Below are 23529 nucleotides of genomic sequence, written 5' to 3'. Positions count from 1 at the left end.
GCGTACACATCACTGACAAGCTGAAATGGTCCACCCACACAGACAGTGTGGTGAAGAAGGCGCAACAGTGCCTCTTCAACCTCAGGAGGCTGAAGAAATTTGGCTTGACACCTAAAACCCTCACAAACTTTTACAGATGCACAATTGAGAGCATCCTGTCGGGCTGTATCACCGCCTGGTACAGCAACTGCACCGCCCGCAACTGCAGGGTTCTCCAGAGGGTGCCCAATGCATCACCGGGGGCAGACTACCTGCCCTCCAGGACGCCCTACAGCACCCGGTGTCACAGGAAGGCCAAAAAGATCATCAAGAACAACAACCACCCGAGCCACTGCCTGTTCACCCCACTATCATCCAGAAGGCAAGGTCAGTACATGTGCATCAAAGGTGGGACCGAGAGACTGAAAAACAGCTTTTACCTCAAGGCCATCAGACTGTTAAATAGCCATCACTAGCACATAAAGGCTGCTGCCTATATACATAGATTTGAAATCACTGGCCACTTTAATAAATGGAACACAAGTCACTTTAAGCTTTATGTTGATGTATAACACTTGTATGTTTTATGAATTCTTATTATGAGTATTTCTGTTTTTGAATTTGGCGTGCTGCAATTTCACTGGATGTTCTCAAATCAATCCCGTTAACGAGATTCGAGTGGGAATGGGATATAAGGGATCCCTAAGAGGTTTTAATAATGTTTACATATTTTGCGTTACTCATCTCATATGTATATACTGTATTCTATACTATTCTACTGTATTTTAGTTTATGCCACTCTGACATTGCTCGTCCATATATGTATATATTCTTAATTCCATTCCTTACTTAAATGTGTGTGTATTGGGTATATGTTGGGAAATTGTTAGATATTACTGCACTGTCGGAGCTAGAAACTCAAGCATTTCGCTACACCCGAAATAACATCTGCTAAACACATGTATGTGACCAATAAAATGTGATTTGATTTGAACTCAGTGAAGGAAGATGCAGCATGACGTCATCCCCTGTCAGTGGATATACGGTACCTGCACTCTAAAGAAAAACCCACTCACACAACAATCATACTTCCATACACAACACTACACATACACACGCACACGGGTACATGCGCACGCATACACACAAATGCACATGTACACACGAGCACACACACAAACAGAGAGAGAGAGAAAGAGAGACCATCATGCCCATTGATGTAGAACAGCAGCTTCTAAGTGGCCATTAAGCAAACAGACAGTAGCTAAAGACTCTCAGAGCTATTTGGGCCTGTCCCTGTACCCATTACATCCTGATGAGGTATTTTATAGTGCTTTATAATGGGGAATCATAGAGCTGCTAGACAGTTAGTACTCTATATGAGGACACCAGCCAGAGTGGTTGAACACCCCTTTCTCGCCTCTCTTCTCCTTTTCACTCCTATACTTCCCATTCCTCCTATCCTGTAGCATCTTTAATTCCCTCTCCTCTTTCCCCTCCCCTTTCCTCCCCCTCTCGTTCCCTGGAGGTGTGGTGCAGGTGTGGTGGTGTGGGGATGGTTATGGTGTTGATAATTTATTGATCAGGTTATGGTGTATTAAGGTAGAGTGATTTTATCCCTGGGTGTAGAGGATTCAGCTGATACAAAGGGAGGGGAGATCACACATTGATAACATACCCTAACTGCACCAGTTAAAGTGGAACTGACAACGTTTTAACTACTTTGCAGATATGTAACAAACAGACAATCATAAATCCACACAAAAATATCAAATTTACAGGTTATGCCATACAACCAGGTTTTAAAAATAGGTTCTATTTGACAAAAAGATCCATGATGTATAGCAAGGCGTTGTTGGCAGAATTCACCAGTACATTTATTGGTAGTCCAAAAAAATATTGCAACCAGCTGGCCTGGTCCATAGTTATTTGTCTCTACCCATTCGGGATGCAATTCTCATCTCAGTGACTCAATATTTTGGACAAAAACTGACAAATGTAACTAAGACTGGGAATGTCAAAATAATAGTGATTGACATTCTGAGTCTTTTCAGTGAAAAGGTGTCATTTGGTTAGCAAGCAAGAAATGTCAATCATTTTGCTAGCTAGCTACCCATGCTTAATATCAACTACTGTAATCCACAGTAAGCATGCACATCTCTTAGTTGTCAATCAAATGTATTTGGCATCGATCAAATGGTGGATAGACAGTTCCCATTCAGTTGGCAAAACGTGGGTTGGGACAAGCATGCATTGGCAGGCAAGCTGCAGAAGGGAGAGCAGGCTACTATTCCCCATTGTTTAGCAGTGCAATTTTGACGGCCAACTACAAGCTGAAAAAGTTTGGCGGGGGGGGGGGGATGACGACGACAATGACGGCATTGAGAGGAAACTTCTTCAAAGGGAATCTTTCTAGATCTACAGATTCAACACATATCCTCTTGGCCTTAACGAGGAGTTCGACTCAAAAAACTTTTTTATAATTCCAAAATGTTCTTAACTACTTTGTTGTTTTGTTTACCCTAGTTGAATATATTGTGGCGTATAGCAGGTCAGCCACCAGGGGGAGACTCGTCGAGGCCTTGTGACAGACGGAGTATACATCACGAGGCGATGGCTCCATCTGCTGGACGTGCCAGGTCTCGACGGGCTCTCCAGCCAGGACTAATTGGGGCTGATTGGGAGTTGGTGAGTAATCAAGGGCTGATTGCTCACCAGCTGTACAAGTCCCATAAAGCTGCTAGAAGGGCAGCACACAGGGGAGAGTGGGGGAAGAAAGGACTCCCGTATATTTGGGGACGGTTGCAGAGGTAACAGGAGTGAGTTCAGTTTTTGATCCCCACAGGATACAGCAAGACCCGGAGCCAAGAAGACGATATCCCAGAGAGGGTCTCATGGGGGAGACCTATTCTTTTCTTTTGAACTATTATTTTAATAAACACGTTTGAAACTGAGCTTATCCCACTCTGTCCGTGTCTGATCTGTGTAAACTTTTTGACCCAACCCCCTGGTCTGGCACAAGTGGTGGAGAATGCGGGCATTGTGATAACGTGGTCAGATCAGGGTTGACGTTTACACAGCATCAGCATGGACGAGTTGATAGCTCAGTTCGTCTGGGCCAAACAAGCACAACAGGCGGTTCAGGAACGAATGCTGGAGGAACAGCGACTACAAAACCTCCGCCTCGTTGAGGAAATCAGGAAGCTGCAAGGAGGAGAGTCTCCTGAATCACATCCCAACCAGTTTTTAATCAAGCTAACGGAAGACGATGACATCGAAACATACCTCTGTACGTTTGAACGGACAGCGCTACGAGAAGGATGGCCAAGGCCGAAGTGGGCAAGTCTGCTGGCCCCGTTCCTCTTTGAGAATGCCCAAAAGGCGTATTGGGACCTGAACGACGAACAGGCGGCTAACTATGATGGACTCAAATGGGAGATACTCAGCTGCTACGGGTACAGCCTGGCCCATCAGGCTCAACTGTTCCACGACTGGAGATTCGTACCCGACGCATCCCCCTGAGCCCAGCTGAGCAACCTACTGCGCGTCACCAGGGCATGGCTCCTAACCGACGTATCCACCCTCTCCATCCTCGACAAAGTGGTCCTGGATCGCTTCTTATGGGTGCTACCCCACGACATGAAGAGGTCAGCGAGTCTATGCGTGCCCCAGACCTTGGAGGGCCTCCTAGAAGCAGTGGAGACACATCAGAACACTCAGGCCCTGCTGAGTGGGAGCCGGGCCGAGTCAGCGACCCGTTCGAGGGGACGGAAGGACAGCCCCACCGCTGTGTATCAAGAACTGACAATCGGCAGGGTCAAAGGACCGCAAACCCGTGGAGAGACGGCTGGGGTAGGGCCGACCCGCCACCGTCGACCCCAGGTAGATGGAGACCAAAGGAAGTCTTTTGAGTGTGGCGCCCGGGGGCACATTGCCTGGAATTGCCCGGCTCGAGAGGTCGATGCCATCAGCAAGCCTGTCACCTCCTGTTGGGCGTACCACGAATCAACTGCATCCATGGTCCCGGTGAAGGTTGACAGACACGACACGGAAGCTCTATTAGACTCCGGAAGTATGGTTACGCTCGTAACCACGAGGCTGCTGAACAAGGAGACCGAATGGGGTAGGGAGATGTCCATTTCCTGTGTTCACGGTGACACAAAGCGGTATCCAACCGTATGGACCAACATCGTGACGCCACAAGGGAGCTGCCAGATGATGGTGGGTGCAGTACCAGAGTTGCCGGTACCTCTCCTAGTGGGACGGGATTGTCCGCTGTTCGCGGCCCTATGGGGGCACGAGCTGAAGAAAAAATATGAGCGGGCCGAAGAAGAAAGCGGGGACGACCCATCGCTTGTGCGGCCCAGAAGCAACCGGTTGACCAACCTGTATCTACGGGTCCAGAGTCGGAGGGGGCACCGGAACCCGACCCCCCTGGGGAACCAATATAGGAGGAGCCCAGCCTCCCCCTCCTCGATTTTGAAGGGCCAGTCGAGACACCGGGGGCCAACACTGGGGGCCAACTGAGGGGACAAATCAGGACGGCCCAGTGGGAGGATCCGAACTTGAAAGCCGCCCCAGCCCAAGTGATAGCGGTGGATGGACAGCTACTTCCGGGGGTGAGTGACTGGCGATACCCCCATTTCCAAATCAAGAATAACCTTTTGTATCAGGTGTCACGCCAACAGGGGGAACTTCGAGAGGTATTGTTGCTGCCCCGACGGTACGTGGGAACCGTTCTTCAGCTGGCCCACCTGTTGGGGGCGCACCTGGGAATGTAGAAGAGCCGGTAATGGATCGCCGCCCGGTTCCACTTGCCCGGGATGAGGAGGGCCGTGGAAGACTGCTGTCGCAGCTGCCCGGAGTGTCAACTCACTGCCCCAAAAGCACACTTCTAAAACCCACTGGTCCCCCTACCGATCACCGGGGTGCCCTTTGAACACATCGCCATGGACATAGTGGGACCCCTGGTAAAAACAGCACGAGGACACCGGTACATCCTGGTGATAGTAGATTATGCCACCTGGTATCCTGAGGCCATTCCCCTATGGGCGGCGGTATCCAAGGGAATCGCCCAGGAGCTGTTCCACCTCTTTAGCCGGGTGGGCCTCCCGAACGAGATCCTAACAGACCAAGGTACTGAGTTTATGTCCCGCCTCATGAAAGAGTTGTATGCTCTCCTGCAGATCAAGCAGATCCGTACCTTCATCTTTCACCCGCAGAAGGATGGGCTCGTCGAGCGCTTCAATAAAATGCTCAAACAAATGCTGCGGAAGGTCATCGAGCAGGACGGGAAGAACTGGGACCAGCTACTACCCCACCTAATGTTTTCAATCCGAGCAGTACCCCAGTCCTCCACTGGGTTTTCCCCTATCGAACTCCTCTACGGGAGGAGGCCACGCGGCCTACTGGACCTCACCAAGGAGGTGTGGGAAGCCCAACCGACCCCCCTACGTAGCGTGGTAGAGCACGTGGAGACGATGAGAGAGCGGATGACAGCCATATGGCCAGTCGTGAGAGAACATATGGAGAAGGCCCAACGCGCCCAAGCCCAGGTCTACAATCGGGGAGCCCAGCCCCGAGAATTCCAGGTGGGAGACAGGGTGTTGGTCTTAACCTCTTTGGGCTAGGGGGCAGTATTTTGACGTCCGGATGAAATATATATATATATACAGTGGGGGGGGGGAAGTATTTGATCCCCTGCTGATTTTGTACGTTTGCCCACTTACAAAGAAATGATCAGTCTATAATTTTAATGGTAGGTTTATATGAACAGTGAGAGACAGAATAACAACAACAAAAAATCCAGAAAAACGCATGTCAAAAATGTTATAAAATGATTTCCATCTTAATAAGGGAAATAAGTATTTGACCCCTCTGCAAAACATGACTTAGTACTTACATTTACATTTTACATTTTAGTCATTTAGCAGACGCTCTTATCCAGAGCGACTTACAGTAGTGAATGCATACATTTTCATACACTTTTTTTTTGTACTGGCCCCCCGTGGGAATCGAACCCACAACCCTGGCGTTGCACACACCATGCTGGCGTTGCACACACCATGTTGGCGTTGCAAACACCATGCTCTACCAACTGAGCCACAGGGAGCAAAACCCTTGTTGGCAATCACAGAGGTCAGACGTTTCTTGTAGTTGGCCACCAGGTTTGCACACATCTCAGGAGGGATTTTGTCCCACTCCTCTTTGCAGATCTTCTCCAAGTCATTAAGGTTTCGAGGCTGACGTTTGGCAACTCGAACCTTCAGCTCCTTCCACAGATGTTCTATGGGATTAAGGTCTGGAGACTGGCTAGGCTATTGCAGGACCTTAATGTGCTTCTTCTTGAGCCATTGTCATGCTGGAATACCCATCCACGACCCATTTTCAATGCCCTGGCTGAGGGAAGGAGGTTCTCACCCAAGATTTGACAGTACATGGCCCCGTCAAATGATGCGGTGAAGTTGTCCTGTCCCCTTAGCAGAAACACACCCCCAAAGCATAATGTTTCCACCTCCATGTTTGACGGTGGAGATGGTGTTCTTGGGGTCATAGGCAGCATTCCTCCTCCTCCAAACACGGCGAGTTGAGTTGATGCCAAAGAGCTCCATTTTGGTCTCATCTGACCACAACACTTTCACCAGTTGTCCTCTGAATCATTCAGATGTTCATTGGCAAACTTCAGACGGGCATGTATATGTATTCTTGAGCAGGGGGACCTTGCGGGCGCTGCAAGATTTCAGTCCTTCACGGCGTAATGTATTACCAATTGTTTTCTTGGTGACAATGGTCCCAGCTGCATTAAGATCATTGACAAGATCCTCCCATGTAGTTCTGGGCTGATTCCTCACCATTCTCATGATCGTTGCAGCCCCAGGCAGAGGGATATTGACAGTTCTTTTGTGTTTCTTCCATTTGCAAATAATCGCACCAAATGTTGTCACCTTCTACCAAGCTGCTTGGCGATGGTCTTGTAGCCCATTCCAGCCTTGTGTAGGTCTACAGTCTTGTCCTTGACATCCTTGGAGAGCTCTTTGGTCTTGGCCATGGTGGAGAGTTTGGAATCTGATTGATTGATTGCTTTTGTGGACAGGTGTCTTTTTTACAGGTAACAAGCTGCGGTTAGGAGCACTCCCTTTAAGAGTGTGCTCCTAATCTCAGCTCGTTACCTGTATAAAAGACACCTGGGAGCCAGAAATCTTTCTGATTGAGAGGGGGTCAAATACTTATTTCCCTCATTAAAATGCAAATCAATTTATAAAATGTTTGACATGCGTTTTTCTGGATATTTTTGTTGTTATTCTGTCTCTCACTGTTCAAATAAACCTACCATTAAAATTATAGATTGATCCTTTCTTTATCAGTGGGCAAACATACAAAATCAGCAGGGGATCAAATACTTTTTTCCCCCACTGTATATGTATATATAAATATATATATATATATATATATATATATATATATATATATATATATATATATATATATATATATATATATATATATATATATATATAAGTCCCAGGTACGACTTGACCTATGTATATATATATATATATATATATATATATATATATATATATATATATATATATACACACACAGCACCAGTCAAAAGTTTGGACACACCTACTCATTCGAGTTTTTCTTTATTTTTACTATTTTCTACATTGTGGAATAATTGTTAAGACATCAAAACTCTGAAATAACACATATGAAATTATGTAGTAAACAAAAAAGTCTTAAACAAATCAAAATGTGTTTTATATTTGAGATTCTTATAGAAAAAAAACAAATTGAACCTTTATTTAACTAGGCAAGTGTCACGAATGCTGTCTTCAAATTCCCTGTCATATAGGAGCCAAGGCGCAGCATGCCGGTAATTCCACATCTTTATTGAAGGAAACAGAACCAAAACAATAAACAGGTACGCAGCGTAACGTAATAAACGTAACGCACTGTGCCGTACACACACAGAAATAACAATAACCCACAAACACAGGTGGGGAACAGGCTGCCTAAGTATGATTCCTAATCAGAGACAACGATAGACAGCTGCCTCTGATTAGGAACCATACTCGGCCCAAAACAAAGAAATACAAAAACAACATAGACATACAACACATAGAATGCCCACCCCATGTCACACCCTGACCTAACCAAACAACTCTCTCAGGTCAGGGCGTGACAGCAAGTCAGTTAAGAACAAATTCTTATTTTCAATGATGGCCTAGGATCAGTGTGTTAACTGCCTTGTTCAGGGGCAGAACGACAGATTTTTACCTTGTAAGCTCAGGGATTTCATCTTGCAACCTTTCGGTTACTAGTCCAAAGCTGTAACCACTAGGGTACCTGCCGCCCACAAAATAGCAACCCTTTGCCTTGATGAGAGCTTTACACACTCTTGGCATTCTCTCAACCAACTTCATGAATGAATTTCAGTTAACAGGTGTGCCTTGTTAAAAGTACATTTCTGGAATTTGTTTACTTTTTAATGCGTTTGAGCCAATCAGTTGTGTTGTGACAAGATAGAGGTGGTATACAGAAGATAGCCCTATTGGTAAAAGACCAAGTCCATATTATGGCAAGAACAGCTCAAATAAGCACAGAGAAAGACAGTCCATCATTAATTTAAGAGATGAAGGTCAGTCAATAGGGAAGATTTCAAGAACTTTGAAAGTTTCTTCAAGTGCAGTCGCAAAAATCATCAAGCACTATGATGAAACTGGCTCTCATGAGGATCGTCACAGGAAAGGAAGACCCAGAGTTACCTCTGCTGTAGAGGATAAGTTCATTAGAGTTACCAGCCTCAGAAATTGCTGCCCAAATAAATGCTTCAGAGAGTTCAAGTAACAGACACATCTCAACATCAACTGTTCAGAGAAGACTGTGTCAATCAGGCATTCATGGTCAAATTGCTGCAAAGAAACCACTACTACAGGACACCAATAATAAGAAGAAACTTGCTTGGGCCAAGGAAGACGAGCAATGGACATTAGACCAGTGGAAATCTGTCTTTAGGTCTGATGAGTCAAAATTTTAGATTTTTGGTTCTAACCGCCGTGTCTTTGTGAGACGCAGAGTAGGTGAACGCATGATCTCCGCATGTGTGGTTCCCACCGTGAAGCATGGATGATGAGGTGTGATGGTGTGGGGGTGCTTTGCTGGTGACACTGTCAGTGATTGATTTGGAATTTAAGGCACACTTAACCAGCATGGCTACCACAGCATTCTGCAGCGATACGCCATCCCATCTGGTTTGCTCTTAGTGGGACTATCATTTGTTTTTCAACAGGACAATGACCCAACATACCTCCAGGCTGTGTAAGGGCTATTTGACCAACCTCAACCCAATTGAGATGGTTTAGGATTAGTTGGACCGCAGAGTGAAGGAAAAGCAGCCAACAAGTGCTCAGCATATGTGGGAACTCCTTCAAGACTGTTGGAAAAGCATTCCAGGTGAAGCTGGTTGAGAGAATGACAGGAGTCTGCAAAGCTGTCATCAAGGCAAAGGATGGCTTACTTGGTTACTACATGATTCCATATGCGTTATTTCATAGTTGTGATGTATTCACTATTATTCTACAATTTAGAAAATAGTAAAAAATAAAGAAAAACCCTTTAATGAGTAGGTGTGTCCAAACTTTTGACTGGTACTGCATATATATATACTGTAAATATTGATCACATTTCTCATGTATGCTCATATATTATGTTGATATTGTGAACCAATATTATATATTTTTACTTCCTGTTTCATAACATCCGGAGTCGCTCGAGCGAAATGAGCCAAGTAAAGCCATCACTAACACAGAGAGGCTGCTGCCTACAAACAGACTTGAAATCATTGGCCACACTAACAAATGGATCACTAGTCACTTTATTAATGCCACTTTAATAATGATGTTTACATATCTTTCATTACTCATCCCATATGTATATACTGTATTTTATACCATCTATTGCATCTTACCTATGCCGCTCGGTCATTGCTCATCCATATATTTATATATACATATTCTTATTCCATCCCTTTACTTAAATGTGTGTGTATTTGGTAGTTGTTGTGGAATTGTTAGATTACATTTTAGATATTGCTGCACTGACGGAACTGGAAGCACAAGTATTTCGCTACACCCGCAATAACATCTGCTAACCATGTGTATGTGACCAATAACATGTGATTTGATTTGAACTCACCTATATCTCCATCACCTGCAAAGAGTGCATATTCTTCAGCTTTAATTTGCATATAGGCCTACTGTAGTTCTGATTGGCTATGGCGCACCTGTCTATGTAGAGTCCGTTCCTGGACAAGACTGACACGTTTTTAATAGTGCATCGTCTATTAATTGTCCAAACGCACGTCCGCTTTCCCAATCTATATTGCTGTAGAATTTTCACAAATGCCTTACTATATGACATTCCCAAACATTCAATGAATTTATGAAAACACGAAAATGACCATATCTAAGTGCTCGTCTGGGGGTGTATAGGAACATATGTTTTACAAGATTTCATGTTGCTAATACGCTGTCAGTTCCACTTTAAACACATACTGTACACCAGGAAGAAAATACACACAGGAAAATATACACACAGATAGAATTCCTAAACACACCAGTATACAGTAAGTGTGTTTCCATTGTTATCTACTTCCCCCCACATATCCTCATCTCACAGTGGCTTCAAAGCAATGGGATTCCTCTTGGCTAATAAGACATTCCTCAACACACAATTACAAATACATACACACACACTCACACGTGTACACACACACAACTACAAACACACATTTAGATGCTTGTAGGCTGTCCATAGTGTGATCAGAAATTGTTTCCTATCTCTCTTCTCTCTCCACCAATTCATCTCTCATTTCTCCTTTTCTCCTTTGGAGGGTGAAGATAACAAACAAGAGGATGACCTCTCTTCTGTTTCATCCCTTGTTCATACATCAAAAAGAAGAGAAAGAATGGGTGGATGTGCTTGATCAAATGTGCTTGTGTGAGAGCTGGAGAGATTCCCTCGCATTCTTTCTCTAGGGCTTTCTGTGGTATAGTTTACCTCCCTATCTGCTAGAGTACACATACACACACGCACAGACACACACACACCCTGAGATGATCACGTTCCCCTCTGAGCCTTGGAGAGGAAGAAACACACAGAATACACAAACTCAAAGAGCATCAAAATCCCCCTTCACACACCAATTAACTTTTAGACACATGCATACACACAAGGTCACACACACATAGAGCTAACCTACCACTGAATACACCGATTGGCATGTGTGTGTTGCTCATTAGAAAAACAAGATTTCAGTCTTGGAAGTGTGTTTCCTGACCGATTCGTTGTTTGGTTAATGATGTTTGTCCCCAATGAGACACTGTAGACACGGAAGCCTATTTTACTTCCTCAAAATCCCCAGAATGAATCTAAGAGAACTCAAGAAATCTGTAAGAAATGTTGACGTTTTTGGCAAGGATGTTTTACATCTAACTAAGATGTTTGGTGTTATATTTCTCAAGTAAACAAATGTGTGATTTGTTCTCTTATGTAAACAAATTCTAAGCTGCTGGCCAGGTCTATCTCACTGTCTATGCTATTGGATAGAGAGCAAACACTGAGCTGTTCACCCCACGTCAGTGGGCAAATGGACATTGTCAAATCAAAACCCAACCTTCATTTACCCGTTGTGACTCACTGTCACACCCTGATCTGTTTCACCTGTCCTCGTTATTGTCTCCACCCCCTCCAGGTGTTGCTTGTTTTCCCCAGTGTATTTATCCCTGTGTTTCCTGTCTCTCTGTGCCAGTTTGTCTTGTATGTTCCAAGTCAATCAGCGGTTTCCCGTACTCCTGCCTTTGCTATTCTCTTTTTTCTAGTCCTCCCGGTTTTGGCCTTTGCTGGTTCTGGACTCTGTACCCGCCTGCCTGACCATTCTGCCTGCCTTGACCACAAGCCTTTCTGCTACTCTGTACCTCCTGAACTCTGAACTGGCTTTGACCTTTTGCCTGTCCACGACCATTCTCTTGCCTACCCCTTTGGCTTTATTAAACATCTTAAACTCCAACCATCTGCCTCCTGTGTCTGCATCTGGGTCTCGCCTTGTGTCATGACACTCACGGATGTTCCAGACTCCGTTATAGACGAGACTGACTTTATGAAAAAAATTATCTTATTTACACTTTGTAGTCAGTGTCGACACCAGGAGAACTGTTTCTGACTCATATCGTTGCCACATCCTTTTTAAAGGCAGTCGCTCTTTAAAGTAGTTTGACCTGTATCTCCAAACTGAACAGAAACCTGCCTGATTGATCTGAGAGGAAGCAACGGAGACCTGGCCTGAAAGAGATCAAGACCAACACATTGTATTTCCAAAAAATATTCTACTCAATTTCGTTCTTGTCTCATTGCCGCAACACCCCAATGGGCTCAGGACAGGCGAAGGTCGAGTCATGCGTCCTCCGAAACATGACACGCCAAACCACACTTGACACCCGCACGCTTAACCTGGAAGCCGCACCGATGTGTTGGAGGAAACACCGTTCAACTGACGACCAAAGTCAGCCTGCAGGTGCCCGGAGTCGCTCGAGCGAAATGAGCCAAGTAAACCCAAACCCTCCCCTAACCCAGATGACGCTGGGCCAATTGGGCGCCGCCCTATGGGACTCCAAGTTGTGACACAGCCTGGGATCAAACCCGGGTCTGTAGTGACTCCTCAAGCACTGCAATGCAGTGTCTAAGACCGCAGCACCACTTGGGAGGCCCAAAGACCAACAACTTAAACACAATTAGCACGCTAAATCATTGGTATCATTAGCATCTTAAAGTGTGTATGTGTGTGTGTGCGCGCGTTTGTTTGTAAAAATGTCTCTAGATGACAAGAAAATGTGTTTATTAGATGCATCCATCAAGCTCCACCTCCTATATTACAACACTGCCTAATTAGACGTCCATTACCAGAGACTTATGACATTCTTTACCCCCACCCCCCGTTAAACAGGCATTGATTGGCTCATTGCCTCCCACCTCCTGACACGCTAATGGTCGATAGAGACAGTAATTTTCTATGGATGGGCCTAATCGAGGCTAAATGGCTGAATATAGGCATTGTTGTAAAAGATTGGAGAGAGACAGAGACAGAGAGACACAGAGAGAGAGAGAGAGAGAGAGAGAGTAAGAGAGAGGGAGAGAGAAAGAAAAGAACGACTGCATATGTCTACTCATTCTATTTCAATGGGACAGCGGCAAAAAAAAATTCTGAAGGTACAGACTGGTGCATAATAAACACTACAATAGTCCTATGTCAGAGAGTGCAGAGAGAGAGAGAGTGAATGTCTCCGCCTGCAGTGCCACTGTCAGGGTTATAGTAAGGGACAGACCATTCCACAGCCTTGAGGGCTACTGTAATGTTACAGGTCAGAGGTCACAGCATTGATCTCTTCCTCTCCTGTGTAGATGCTTTATAGAGGATGTGTTGCGTTGGGGTGATCAGGAAGGTGAGGGGTCAAAGGTTACATCATTGCTTTGGAGAGGGGCGGTCCGTGCCACTGAAGATTGGATGAGATAAACATGTCCTACAAACGTAAATTCACAAGATTGAAGGGAAGGGCCTACTTTCTTTTGTTATTTTAGTCATTAAGAGGTACCCCTCCCTGCTTCACCTCTGCTCTCAAAAAGGAGATCTACTCATTCTTCCTCTCCACTTTCTCCACTCTGAGGTTTCAGTCCTCCAAAGGCCTCTTCCCTCTGCCTGCTCTGTCTCCTCTAATACAGGGCAGTGTCAAACACACACACACACACACACACACACACACACACACACACACACACACACACACACACACACACACACACACAACACAACACAACACAACACAACACACACACAGAGAGAGAGGACCATCTCTGTGATTTGGTTAATGTACAGTAATACTGGCAGGGTGATGAGGGAAGAGGGGAGGGAGTGAATAGGAGAAGGAGAGGAAGAGAGGGGAAACATACAGTAGTAAGGAAGAGGGGACCAGAAGGGAGAGACAGTATACTCCTCCAGAGCGTCTCTCTCTCTCACTGCACTCCCTCCCATGGAAGAGGATTCTCTGGCCATAGGTATCCAGTGTATCAGTGGATCTGACTGGGAGATGGGCTAAACAGGGGGAAATCCATGTGGTTCATACACACATAACCTCCAATGCTCTGATGTGTCTACCCAGCCCCAGAAGCACACAGAACAGGAAGGGGAGGAGAATGATTGTGATTGGGAGTAGAAAAGTGAGGGTGGGGGGTAAGTGTTGGTGCACGTGTGTGTGTGCGTGCAGGTGTGTATGTGTATGTGTGTGTGTGTGTATGTGTGTGTGTGTGTGTGTGTATGTGTGTGTGTGTTTCCGTGCGTGCGTATGTGCGTGTGTGTGCGTGTGTGTGTGTGTGTGTGTGTGTGAGCGTGCGTACGTGCATGCCATTGCTGGTTTATGAGTGTGTTGGTAATTGGAGCTAAGGGAGTAGTGCTTCCTATTCCTAAACGACCAAATTAAAACCTCCAATAGCCTGTCGTAAAGCACAGCATCCAATCAAAACACAGGCTGCGGTAAACCACAATATCCAATCAAAGGATGGTGAAGGCGGCCCTAAAGCACAGCATCTACTTTCATTCAATATAGGATCCAGTATAGAGCGGTTCTGCTTAACACGGGACTAAATCTACACACATTCACTCCATTAAAAGGCAATTCCACCACTTTTCAACCTAATTTTTATCTCCAGCACAATAAAAGTGTCTACATATGTGAAAACGGCGCATTTCTACGTTTTGTAGAGAATGTATAAAGTTAAAACATTCTACCTGACGAGATCATCAAAAGTGAAAACATTTTAAAAACAGTGATTTTTAAACACTATGGGATTCATGTGGGAAGCAAGGAAATACCCTCCTCTGGTTAGAAACTATTTGCAGGTTTTGAAAATCACCGTTCTATATTTTGTTTCTACGGTGTGATGCCACAGAGAAGCATTTTTTTCTTCTTCTCTTTCTAACCACAGATCATAGAAACAAGCTGTTGTCACATACAGTGTGTCGACACTGGTTTGGTGCTGGATATAATGAATATGAGGTTGAAATGTGGTTGGGTTGCCCTTTAACATTATAAAAAAGTTACGTCTTCAGCTCCATCTCATCCTCTTCTCTTCCCTACTCTCTCTTTTCCCTCTCTTATCCCTCTTTACTTTCTACCACCAGTGTTTCCCCTATATTCAATTAGCAGCATTGCCGCCCTCCCCCAAAAATGATCAGATAAGGATATATAATTTTCGGGAATGTAAAAAAGAAAATCTGTGTAAACATAAACAATTAAAACCAGATATAGAGTATGTAGAAAAGATAATGGACCTATATATTTTTTAAATAAGATCATCTTTGAGAACTAGCAATCAGCAAAATAAAAATTTGAGAGAAACTGTCAGAGAGAATCTAAAATTCCAAAAATGTCATAGCATGGGGCCCCGATTGATTTTGTTATGTTTGAGTCACTCAGATAGCATAAGAACACGGCATAAGCTTTGTATAGAATTACAGTACATTTGCTTTAATACTGAAACCTTTTCTCTCCACCTGTCACGCCCTGACCTTAGAGAGCCTTTTCATTTCTCTATTTCGTTAGGTCAGGGTGTGATTTGGGTGGGCATTCTAGTTTTTCTATTTCTTTGTTGGCCGGGTATGGTTCCCAATCAGAGGCAGCTGTCTATCATTGTCTCTGATTGTGGATCATACTTAGGCAGCCTTTTTTCCACCTTTAGTTTGTGGGATCTTGTTTTTTGGTACTGTGCTGTGTAGCCCTACTGAACGTTACGTTTCGTTTGTATTTGTTTTGTTTTGGGTGTTCATCTAATAAAGTATGATGTACGCCTACCACGCTGCACCTTGGTCCGATCCTTCCATCGACGAATGTAACAGAAGATCCCACCACAAACGGACCAAGCAGCGTGGCCAGGAGGAGCAGACATCCTGGACATGGGAGGATATCTTGGACGGTAAGGGATCCTGGAGTTGGGAGGAAATCCTGGCTGGAAAAGATCGCCTTCCATGGGAGCAGACAGAAGCAGCGAGGGAGCATCAACGACGACACCGGGGTTTGCGACCACGAGGGAAGCCCGAGAGGCAGCCCCCCCCAAAACGGGGTGGTTGGCGGAGCCAGGTTTCAGACCAGAGCCAACTCTCCGCACTCGCTTTAAGGAGCGTGTGACCGTTCAGGCACCATGTTATGCGGTGATACGCAATGTGTCTCCAGTGCGCATCCACAGCCCGGTGCGTTCTGTGCCAGCTCCTCACACTTGCCGTGCGAAAGTGAGCATCCAGCCAGGACGGGTTGTGCCAGCTCAGCGCTCCCGGTCTCCAGTACGCCTCCTCGGTCCAGGATATCCTGCGCCGGCTCTACGCACTGTGTTGCCAGTGGGCCTTCACAGCCCAGTGCGTCCTGTGCCAGCACCCCGCACTTGCCGGGCTAAAGTGAGCATCCAGCCAGGACGGGTTGTGCCGGCTCAGCGCTCCTGGTCTCCAGTACGCCTCCTCGGTCCAGGATATCCTGCGCTGGCTCTACGCACTGTGTCGCCAGTGCGCCTTCACAGCCCAGTGCGTCCTATGCCAGCGCCCTGCACTTGCCGGGCTAAAGTGAGCATCCAGCCAGGACGGGTTGTGCCAGCTCTACGCTCCAGACCTCCAGTGTGCCTCCACAGCCCAGTATATCCTGTGCTAGCTCCGCGCACCCGGTCTCCAGTGCGTCTCCCCAGCCCGGTACGACCTGTGCCTGCTCCACGCACCCAGCCTCCAGTGCGTCTCTCCAGCCTGGTACGCCCTGTGCCTGCTCCACGTATCCAGCCTCCAGTGCGTCTCTCCAGCTTGGTACGCCCTGTGCCTGCTCCACGCACCCGGTCTCCAGTGCATCTCACCAGCCTGGTAAGCCCTGTGCCGGGTCCACGCACCAAGCCTCCAGTGATGATCCATGGCCCGGAGCCTCTAGTGATGATCCATGGCCCGGAGCCTCCAGTGATGATCCATGGCCCGAAGCCTCCATTGATGATCCATGGCCCGGAGCCTCCAGTGACGATCCATGGCCCTAAGCCTCCAGCGACGGTCGGCGGTCCAGAGCCTCCAGAGACGGTTTCCAGTCCGGAGCCTCCAGCGACGGTTCCCAGTCCGGAGCCTCCAGCGGGGGTTCCCAGTCCGGAGCCTTCTGCGACGATCTACGGTCCGGAGTCCCTGGCGACGATCTATGGTCCGGAGTTTCCGGCGACGATCCACGGTCCGGTTCCTCCGGCGACGATCCACGGTCCGGAGCTTCCGGCGACGATCCCCGAAACCAGAGTCGCCACCGAAAATGGCGGATCCGCGAGCGGAGCGGGGTCTACGTCCCGCACCGGAGCCGCCACTGAGGCTAGATGCCCAACCGGACCCTCCCCTATAGAGTCAGGTTTTGCGGTCGGAGTCCGCCCCTTTGGGGGGGAGGGGTACTGTCACGCCCAGCTGTCTATTGTTGTCTCTGATTGGGGATCATACTTAGGCAGCCTTTTTTCCACCTTTAGTTTGTGGGATCTTGTTTTTTGGTACTGTGCTGTGTAGCCCTACTGAACATTACGTTTCGTTTGTATTTGTTTTGTTTTCGGTGTTCATCTAATAAAGTATGATGTACGCCTACCACGCTGCACCTTGGTCCGATCCTTCCATTTTATGAACGTAACACCACCCCTTGGCAAAATATGTAGCATTGCAGGAAATTAGCTTAAAAACAGCTAAATGTTGTCTCTGTTTCAGTCGGAGACCCAACATTAACCATGCCCACACACACACACACACACACACTCCTCTTCATCTCTACCTCTACGTTAGGACCCCAGAGCTTCTAATGCAGAGTTATTATTAGACTGACAATCACACATATTCTCCATATCATACCAGCACTCTGACCTCCTGCCTCCATCCCTTTTTCCATCTGTTCCTCCTCCTTTCCCTGAGAAATATGACCCCTCTGCTCGCGCTACCATATGCTCATGATAAATCTCCCAGCTACCCTCAACGGTTTCTCACAAAATCAATGGCTAATTTGAAGCATCACTTTATAGACCTTATGAGTGTTTATGTGTGCACGTGCATGAGCGTGTTCACAAATGTCTGTATGTGCGTCTTTACTTTATGTACACCATGTTGTTTCCTTCAAAGGATACAAACGTGAGAAACAGCCCAGTGCGCTAGTGGTGCCTGTGGTGCCTGGCTATTAAGGCCAGGGATCCCACCCTAATAGGGAATTGTTTTTCTCTTAATCACAATCAACTTTTACCAGTTGAATGTAGACACAAATATAATTTTCTGGACACTGGATGAAGTCAGCTTAAATGTTTTGGTTTAATTTTGTTAAGACACTCCAGGACCGGATTTGTCCAGAGCCGATTGTGGATAAATAGTAAAGACATGTATGTAAAATGCATTTTTGGTGCATTTTTCCCAAATAAAATGCTTTCTAGAATAAGAAAATGGACAACATATCAACAATTCCCTCTGGGCTAGTCTGGAGAATATATCTAAGAATACCCACACAAAATTTGGTGAATGCCGATGCTTCTGAAGCTAAGAAAAAGCCTATATAAACCCAATCACCATCTCTTCAAAGTAAGTTACTAAATACAGTATAGTCCAGTTTGTAACATTCTCTATGAAATGGGCTTTTAACATATATAATTCAATAGTGAGCTTTGATTCCATTTTAAAGTGCTTAACATTCATAAACAGTTTAATAATGTTAGTAGGTTATGATAAACTAAAGAAAATATACATTTTCATCAAGTTTTTTACATGTTTATGTATATTTTTAGAACATATTAATGGACCAAAATACCAACAAATCTCAAAACTGATAGGTAGATACAAAAATGTAATTTCAGCCTGTGGTGCCTGGCCTTAAATGAGTTATCCTGGATCGATGCCTACTCCAGACCAGTGGTATATACATTTATTTAAAGGTCGAGTAAGTTCGAATTTTGTTCACAAATGTACCCACATTTCTGTTATATGTAAACAGTTTCTGATTAGTGAATGCCATCATGTAGTTATTTAGTTAGATACAGTACTTCTCCCTATTAGCTGAAACATTTTTTTTCTCCAAGCCATTTTATCTGTCGCGCTAGCTGTTCGGTCCGGACATAGCATTGAATAATGGGAATTGCCTCCCTCCGAGGCACGTGTTGCTAGGTAACCCCCCTGCAGTTGCCTGGGCAGGACCCAGCTAAAACGAGAGAAATTTGCTAGCAAACGTTTGTGCTATTAAACTAAATGAGTACTGCACTCTGACCCATAAAACGTATTTTCCATATTCATGATAGTGTGGTTAGACAAAGCAAGGAAAGTGAACTTCAAAATGGGATGTACTTTATCAGGATTTACACCCGATGTTGGTAAGTAATGAATCTGCTAGCTTCTGAAATAACTTAGTCATCCTTTAAAATGTGCCTTTAACTGACACCCATAAAACTAGTAATCTGTTTGTGTCTGTCTGCAGAGATGGGAGTCTAAGGTGTATGTGTGTGTGTGTGTGTGTGTGTGTGTGTGTGTGTGTGTGTGTGTGTGTGTGTGTGTGTGTGTGTGTGTGTGTGTGTGTGTGTGTGTGTGTGTGTGTGTGTGTGTGTGTGTGTGTGTGTGTGTGAAGAGCGATGGATGACAGGAAGGAGAGAAAAATAAGCCATCACTTAGACACTGGGGTCTGAAAGACGAGAGCGTGATCTCCCACACGTACTCCAGGGAATGCTTACTCAAACACTTCTCCACTGTGAAAAAACATGACCGAACATGCCTTGGCGACAGGCATTGAACCCTGCTCTCGCCGTCGTCCACACACACACACACACACACACACACACACACACACACACACACACACACACACACACACACACACACACACACACCCCACATGGCAGCTTTTTACGGACACTGCAGACATTGTGACATTGTCAGTAATGTCACATATTGAGTGTGTAAAAATCCCCATGCTGAATATAACTCAAATCAGACCAGCCCATAAAAGCTTCTCACTTTATTTCTAACTTTATTTTATCTGAGTGTGTGCGTGCATGTGCGTGTGTGTGCGTATGTCAGAGAGGGTGATCTCTTATAGGTGGAGCTGTCAGCAGCAGGGAAGCCCATAGGCTAGCCATCACGCAGCATCTCCATCGTAAACCCATTGATTTACTATCAGCTAGACAGACCTGGCCCCGTTTGGGCTGTAAATAATACATAGGGGATGGGGTGAGTGTGCACACTACACACACCAATACAGTATATAGCTAAAGAGGAGAAACCTTGACATCTCCAAAAGCCAAGGCTCTGAGAATCAGTATGTGTCCAGGTGTGCCTATTATGATAATTAACTACGGTAGCTATTGGTGTTTTATGCTTGAGTTTCTCGATAGTATCTGCAGTATCTAGTGTATTTCTGTTGTTCTATTTGGACCTGACTGGATTTGTATCAATATGTGTGTTCTTCTGGATCACTGCTCCATGTACTATATAATGCATTATGTATGTTAGAACCCCTACCTTCACATCCCCTTCTCTCCAGGCCAGTGAGGTCCCTTAGGGCTCAGGGTGCATATAAACACACACACACTCACACACAATGCAGTGCTGGCCTCTCGGTGATGGATGTGTCCTTGAGATAGCACCACAGCCACCGTACAGAGAGAGGGGGGGGGGGGGGGGGGGGGGGGGTATAGCAGGAGGGGAGGGAGGGAGGGAGGGAGACACAAACAGGGATCCCCACCTCCCAAACACCCATGGAGGAATACAGCCGTAGAGAGAAAGACACCGACAGGGTTCCCCACCCCCCAAAAAACCATGGAGGAACAGAGCCGTAGAGAGAAAGACACCGACAGGGTTCCCCACCCCCCAAAAAACCATGGAGGAACAGAGCCGTAGAGAGAAACACACCGACAGGGTTCCCCACCTCCCAAACAGCCATGGAGGAACAGAGCCGTAGAGAGAAACACACCGACAGGGTTCCCCACCTCCCAAACAGCCATGGAGGAACAGAGCCGTAGAGAGAAACACACCGACAGGGTTCCCCACCTCCCAAACAGCCATGGAGGAACAGAGCCGTAGAGAGAAACACACCGACAGGGTTCCCCACCTCCCAAACAGCCATGGAGGAACAGAGCCGTAGAGAGAAACACACCGACAGGGTTCCCCACCTCCCAAACAGCCATGGAGGAACAGAGCCGTAGAGAGAAACACACCGACAGGGTTCCCCACCTCCCAAACAGCCATGGAGGAACAGAGCCGTAGAGAGAAACACACCGACAGGGTTCCCCACCTCCCAAACAGCCATGGAGGAACAGAGCCGTAGAGAGAAACACACCGACAGGGTTCCCCACCTCCCAAACAGCCATGGAGGAACAGAGCCGTAGAGAGAAACACACCGACAGGGTTCCCCACCTCCCAAACAGCCATGGAGGAACAGAGCCGTAGAGAGAAACACACCGACAGGGTTCCCCACCTCCCAAACAGCCATGGAGGAACAGAGCCGTAGAGAGAAACACACCGACAGGGTTCCCCACCTCCCAAACAGCCATGGAGGAACAGAGCCGTAGAGAGAAAGTGGTTGTGTCATTATTCAGCTACAGTTGTTCTACGTCTCTCTAATGAAGGGGATGTTATATTACATCTGCTTGTGTACTAATGAAGAACAAACCTCCTCATCCAGAACAAACGGACTAGAACGACACAACACCTCCAACCCTACTGGAAGCCTCTAACAGGAGACACGGCCCATCTGCTGCCTCACACTCATAGGACACACACACACACACACACACACACACACAAACTCACATTCAGATAGACACACGCACACACACCCACAAACTCACATTCAGATAGACACACACACACGCACACACACACACACACACACACACACACACACACACACACACACACACACACACACACACACACAAACTCACATTCAGATAGACACACGCACACACACCCACAAACTCACATTCAGATAAACACACACACACGCACACACACACCCACAAACTCACATTCAGATAGACACACACACACACACACACACACACACACACACACAAACTCACATTCAGATAGACACACGCACACACACCCACAAACTCACATTCAGATAGACACACACACACACACACACACACACACACACACACACACACACACACACACACACACACACACACACACACACCACACACACACACACACACACACACACACACACAAACTCACATTCAGATAGACACACGCACACACACACCCACAAACTCACATTCAGATAGACACACGACACACACGCCCACAAACTCACATTCAGATAGACACACGCACACACACACCCACAAACTCACATTCAGATAGACACACACACACACACGAACACACATTGTGTGTGTAGGTGTGTGGACAGTTGCAGAGTAATTATTGTTGTGTACCGTTTCTAGCCAAGCAGAAATAACAGGACAAATGACAACAACGCTTCTGTGCTAGCCCAGCAGAAAGACTTTCTTCCCTTAGTTTTAGGCAAACAAACTTTCTCAATAACTTTTGCAATCAAAGGTGTGGGGAAGTGTGCCCCTCTCTGTTGGTCATTTCTGGACAATATTTCTGTCCATCTACAGTATATCTAACATGTGGCTCCCTCTATCCCCTTCCCTCTTTCCCCTTGTGCATACAGTATTTCACCTTCTCAGCCCTTCTCTCTACCCTCCTATCTTCAAAAACACTCTATTGTTCATTGTTTTTTTCCATGACAGTCCCTCTATCACTGCCTACCCTTTTTTCTACCCCCCCTGTTTTCCTCTGTTGATCTACAGCCCATGATGTCCTTTTTCCTCCCTGCCTGTTGCTTTCCTGCCATGCCCTGTGAGCACTGTTTATCTCCCCTCCACACTCTCTGGGGTTGGGGGGGGGGGGGGGGGCAAGAGCAGAGGCACTTTATTAATCAATCAAGCAACTTTGCAAATTCACCTAATTAACGTCTAATTAAGGATCTGGGCACCTCGCCAACACTCATCACATCCCCCTCCACCAGCACCCCCGTTGTGCCCCTGACGTACATGCGTCGTCTTTATTCCCTCCATCCCTCCCTCCATCCATCCACCCTCCTTTTCCTCATGCCACCAACAGCTGAGGCCCTAAACAGTTAGTTTGCTGAGAGAGGTAAATACATTTCCTCTTCATCCATCCATCCATCCATCTGTTTTTTTTCCTCCATTAGGACTTATGCCACCAAGCTCTGCTGCCCACACAAGATAGTTTGCAGAGAAAGCTCAACCGACCTTGCTCATTCATACCACCAGAATCTCTTGGTCTTACCAGAGAGAGGTCCTGGCCAAACTCATCCATCACAGCCGTCTGGTAGGACTCCAGTGACTCCGTCCCACACTGATGATGTGTACGGTTCTCGCAATCCCCCTGACAGCTCTCTTTGCGGTAAAGGGTGGCACGCCAGGCCCGCTGAATTCTGGGTAGAAAAA

At 46.4% G+C, this 23529-nt stretch overlaps 1 protein-coding gene across 1 annotated transcript in view; it reads right to left on the bottom strand.

Moving 5' to 3' along the window:
- Window positions 1–11103: 11103 nt before the first annotated feature.
- LOC145862375 (uncharacterized) overlaps window positions 11104–23529 on the bottom strand; it is a 32361-nt gene continuing 19935 nt past the window's right edge. The window contains exons 5-6 of the mRNA XM_082966098.1: window positions 23369–23516; window positions 11104–11121 (exon numbers count right to left, since the gene is read on the bottom strand). Of these exons, the coding sequence (XP_082822224.1) occupies window positions 11104–11121; window positions 23369–23516 (166 nt within the window). The remainder of the gene's footprint in view (window positions 11122–23368; window positions 23517–23529) is intronic.

The sequence above is a fragment of the Salmo salar genome, chromosome 20 (genome assembly GCF_965601325.2).
Source record: "Salmo salar chromosome 20, fSalSal1, whole genome shotgun sequence".
Taxonomy (NCBI): Eukaryota; Metazoa; Chordata; class Actinopteri; order Salmoniformes; family Salmonidae; genus Salmo; species Salmo salar.
This window is presented reverse-complemented; position numbering and strand designations above follow the sequence as displayed.